We start from the raw sequence: 4,603 nt of genomic DNA on the forward strand, positions 1-4,603 counted from the left end.
AATTCCCAGGTCCCGGGCTAGATCCAAGTCCATGAAACACTAGCCTCGTGATATATACACTCAAATCGCTTCCTGTTTCTGAGAACTGCTAATGAATGAATGCAAATAATGGTGGGTAGCCTTTCCATTAAATTTTAAAAGGTACTGTACTCACTGTCTGTGTTGCTCTTTGATTGGAGGCCGAGCCGGCTGATTAATACGCATATGAATGTCATTGTGACTCTATTATGTAATTTGATTGGGCTTGCTATATGCATGAGATTTCAAATTTTACAATCTGGCGTTGTAGTTGTACAATATTAGATTTTATGAATCATAAGAACTAATAGAATCAAAAGCACCCGAATAGTAGATGCATTTTCTCATCTAACTAAACTTTAAACAGTAAAATTACTTGGCAGGTGAATGTTTAACCAAAAAATATAGATCTTGGTTCAAATAATTAAATTTATATAAATAAGAATTAATCTTAGCTAACAATAATATCTCTAGATGGGGTTCTTAAAGAAGCAACAAATACTATGTAGATAGAGTCGGACAATGGCGATAGCATACGATTAATATTCTAGAAATCAGCGGCAATAGTGTAGCAATCAATATCAATGAATAGCAATAAATGTCATTTAAGCAAATAAAATGAACGAGTCACTCAGGAAATGATGAAATAAGTGGATGTTCTTTCTAACAATGATGAATGATAGACAATCCCTTGGATATTTGAGTTATTCTCGGATCTAGTATAAAAGTATAGATAAAAATCTCAGTGAAAATGTGATATTTGTATCTTAACAATGAGATCTGATTCTCTTTCAGTCAAAGTGTGTTTTTTACAAATGAATATCATATGTCCCCTATCATTATGTCTTTTTCTATTTTTATGGAACATGCTCCTAAAAAATCCTAATAATACAAGTGTAGAGAATATCCACTAGAATATTCTCTTTAATATCCTATCTTGAAACTAACCGTTATAACTCCGTAGAAAGTACTCGACCTCGGCCTCGATCCTTATTGACTCCTCGACTTTGACCCTTGTTGACTTCACGACCACATATATTGCCACTTCTTGGACCATTTCAACAAACAACGACTTGGGAACTTTTCCCCTAGTACTATCTTGGGTTAAATATTTTAAAGAAGGATTTTAACACATACAGTAAAAAGTAGGAAGTACTCTATCAAATATGTGCAAGCTAACTTTTAGATACCACCATAACAAAAAAGGGCGAACAGAACCATCAATAATATTAACAAAGTAGTACTACTTAATCCGATGTAAAGAGTTTTCCCTTATCCGAACGGGTCTTGCAAGAAAATAGGATTTCATATTGAGCTAAAGCGTTGGAGCAACGGTAAAGTTGTCTCCGTGTGGGTCACGTGTTCGAGCTGTAGAATCAGCCACGTGCATTAATGCTTGCATTAGGTAGACTGACTACATTATACCCCTTAGAGTGTTGTTCTTCCCGATACCCTATATAAATATACGAAATACTTTGTGCACGAGACTGTCTTTTCTTTTTACTACTTAATCTGATTTCTGGGCAGAGCAGAGTCCAAAATATAAAGGAAGGAAACCCTTGTTCCCTGAAAACAACTCATGCTTAGAACTAGGAACAAAGTAGGTCAGTGACTTTGTCAAATTACAGTGAGTCGATCAAAAGCTTTCGATCAGTATTACTGCAGTTAGCTTTAATTGATGAGGCAGTAGAGCTAGTAAAAAGCATACAAAGCCTTAATTAGGATTTTTAATGGCGAGAAGTAATAATGTAGCGAACATTGAATGCCCACGCGGTTTTGAGGAAGCAGAAAAAGAGAGAGAAGCAGCTGACTTTAGCTCATCAGCTCCCATGTCAGGAGTAAATGCTCTTGCTGTCACCTTTTGACTCTTTCACTATTCTTATGCTTATTTAATTTAATTTGGGGTGAGCGTATTGTCTCTCACATCACTTAGCAGGTCTTTTTTTTTTTCTTCTATATATGCAGATCAAACAAACCTTAGCCCCTTAGACCTTTGTCTCTGCTTTTTCCAAGAAGAGAAGAAAAAGTTAGAAGACTACTGATTCTTGTATATATAAAAGACAAGGAATATTACAAAAGAGTTGAAAACAGAGGAGAGAAATGGGTAGACCACCTTGTTGTGATAAAATAGGGGTGAAGAAAGGACCATGGACTCCTGAAGAAGATATTATGTTGGTCTCTTATGTTCAAGAACATGGTCCTGGGAATTGGAGAGCAGTTCCCACTAATACAGGTTTAATTTCTTTTGCTTCTCACAATCTGAGTTTATTAATATTGGATATTTCAAAGTGTAATGAGTTAATTAACTCAAGTGTTTGTTTTCATGTAGGGTTGCGCAGATGTAGCAAGAGCTGCAGGCTAAGATGGACTAACTACCTAAGACCAGGAATTAAGAGAGGTAGCTTCACTGATCAAGAGGAAAAGATGATTATCCAACTTCAGGCAGTTTTAGGCAACAAGTAAGCTCTCATTCCCTTACTCCTATTTTGATTTTTTTTATAGTAGTAGTATTTTTTTTCTGGGGTTGAAATACTAGGGGGCTGGAATAATTCTTGTATAGTTTAGATGGTCGATCGATGTAACATTGTCCTACATTGGTCAATAGAATAACTCATAAGCAAACTCATCCTGATTTTGGGTTTACCTAATATTGAACACCTATGTTATATTGTCCACACTTTAGATTTCAAGCACCGAACATATTGGGAACAAGAATATTGCTCCGTTGAGAGAATGAGATGTTGCTAATTTCTGCTCATGTATTTTTAGTTTTAGGAGTACTTGTTTCGTAAATAATAATTATTACTTTTTTTCCTTGGTGCTTTGTTCAATTAAAGAAGATATAACTGACTAATTGCTATGTCCCTGTAACAGATGGGCTGCCATAGCTTCATATCTCCCGGAGAGAACAGACAACGATATAAAAAACTATTGGAATACTCATTTAAAGAAGTTGAAAAAGCTTGAAGCAAGTGATTTATACTCTAAAGAAGGACATTGTTTATCACCTTTAAACTCAAGCTCCAGAGGCCAGTGGGAAAGGACACTTCAAACAGATATAAACACAGCAAAACAAGCTTTACAAAATGCCCTGTCGCTTGAGAAATCAAGCCCAATTCCCGAATATACGACCACTGATGTGAAGCCCATAAATCTTGGCTGTTACTCATACATAAAACAAGAAGGAAAAGTGTCTACTTCTACTTACGCATCAAGTGCTGAAAACATAGCGAAATTGCTTAAACAATGGACCAGAAGTGATTCAACAAACATTTCTGAGCAATCAAAAGCTTCATCAAGTACTCAACTATCTTGTAATAATAATGCCACGAACGAGGAATTTGAGTCACTTTCCAGTTTCGAGTCATTTGAACAGTCAAATTCAGATCAATTTTCACAGAGTTTGACACCTGAGGCTGGTAAATTACATTGTGAAATTAGCAAAAGAGAAGTGGATGATCAAGTACCCTTGTCAGTAATGCTGGAGAGTTGGCTTTTTGATGAAAATGACGATTTATTAATTTAGAAGGATTTTTTTGCTTTTCCATTTGGGGGATTCTATTTGATGCAGTTTCCTTTTGTTTTTTCCACCCCAAGTACTAGCATTTTACCTAGGTATGGATGTCACATCCTCATTCTTTCTATTTTGCCAGGTACACCTGTTTTAACATTAGTGTATATTTAGCTTATTCTTAGAGGAATTTCGTTCTTTTCTAATATGATAAGTGTCTATCATTTAACCTCGTGTTTCCTAAGAATCGAAATATTTATTATACTAAGATTAGTATGTTGAATTCTTGAGTTTTAGAAAAATGTCTCTTATCATATTCGTTACACTCTCATTTAGGCAAATTTTAATTAATATTTACTCGTATAGTTCAATTACTAAACTGATACTATTATTCAAACTAAATGTAATTTCTTTTTTTTTTTTATAGATAGAAAAGAAAAATATTATTCCCATTAAGTTGAATAAGGGTCTCACAATTTCAGTCCATTACTATTTGTGTTTTGTTTTTTTCCATTTGAGAATCGAACAAATTCCGATTATATTACACTTTTCTTTAAATTTTGTTAACCCAAACGCACACGCAAGTATAATTGGTCATACAAGTAATAAAATTCTGTTTTACCAAGATTGTTATTCAGTCAAGCCAATCAGAATTTAAAAGTGTGATTATACTAAGCAATAGATGTAACAAGTAACTAATTAATCAAGCAGAAAATAATGGTTGTGTATTTATTAGACATGAATATTACAGGGTTGTGATCGATTCACCAATCCTATTGCGTTCTAATTAACTCTCCCTTTCATACAATTCGCTCACGGTTACTAATTAAATTAATCAAATAATTGCTCTCGTAGTATTCTCATGAATTACTACCCGTCTATTCAAAATAGATTAACTCCTATATTCCTATGGAATCAATCTATTAAGAACGTATTAAGATTACGATATTCAATTGAGCATGGTTCCTAGGTATATTCCTATCCTAACCATAAATTCACCTCCACTCAGAGTTAAGATCATGCCCTCTTCAATTCTTCTCTAATCTAGATGTAGCTTTCTCAAGATAGTAAATA

At 34.3% G+C, this 4,603-nt stretch overlaps 1 protein-coding gene across 2 annotated transcripts; it reads left to right on the top strand.

Annotated features, from left to right (window-relative positions):
- The first annotated feature begins 1,626 nt into the window (after positions 1–1,626).
- On the top strand, positions 1,627–3,711 carry LOC107776042 (myb-related protein 306). 2 transcript variants are annotated; one of them, XM_016595851.2, is made up of 4 exons: positions 1,627–1,856; positions 1,984–2,251; positions 2,348–2,477; positions 2,893–3,711. In XM_016595851.2, exons 2-4 carry the CDS (start codon positions 2,119–2,121, stop codon positions 3,542–3,544), a joined length of 915 nt encoding a protein of 304 aa, XP_016451337.1. In that variant the 5' UTR covers positions 1,627–1,856; positions 1,984–2,118; the 3' UTR covers positions 3,545–3,711. The 2 variants fall into 2 exon arrangements, with proteins under 2 accessions (XP_016451337.1, XP_016451338.1); XM_016595852.2 differs by lacking the exon at positions 1,627–1,856 and having other exon boundaries at positions 1,931–2,251.
- Positions 3,712–4,603: the final 892 nt, after the last annotated feature.

This window comes from Nicotiana tabacum, chromosome 17, assembly GCF_000715075.1.
Source record: "Nicotiana tabacum cultivar K326 chromosome 17, ASM71507v2, whole genome shotgun sequence".
Lineage (NCBI taxonomy): Eukaryota > Viridiplantae > Streptophyta > Magnoliopsida > Solanales > Solanaceae > Nicotiana > Nicotiana tabacum.

Bases quoted from the DNA above. Each gene is read 5' to 3' on its own strand.
- LOC107776042 (XM_016595851.2), top strand. From the start codon at position 2,119: ATGGGTAGACCACCTTGTTGTGATAAAATAGGGGTGAAGAAAGGACCA. The intron at 2,252-2,347 runs GTTTAATTTCTT...GTTTTCATGTAG, and splicing joins AGCAGTTCCCACTAATACAG to GGTTGCGCAGATGTAGCAAG. The intron at 2,478-2,892 runs GTAAGCTCTCAT...TCCCTGTAACAG, and splicing joins CAGGCAGTTTTAGGCAACAA to ATGGGCTGCCATAGCTTCAT.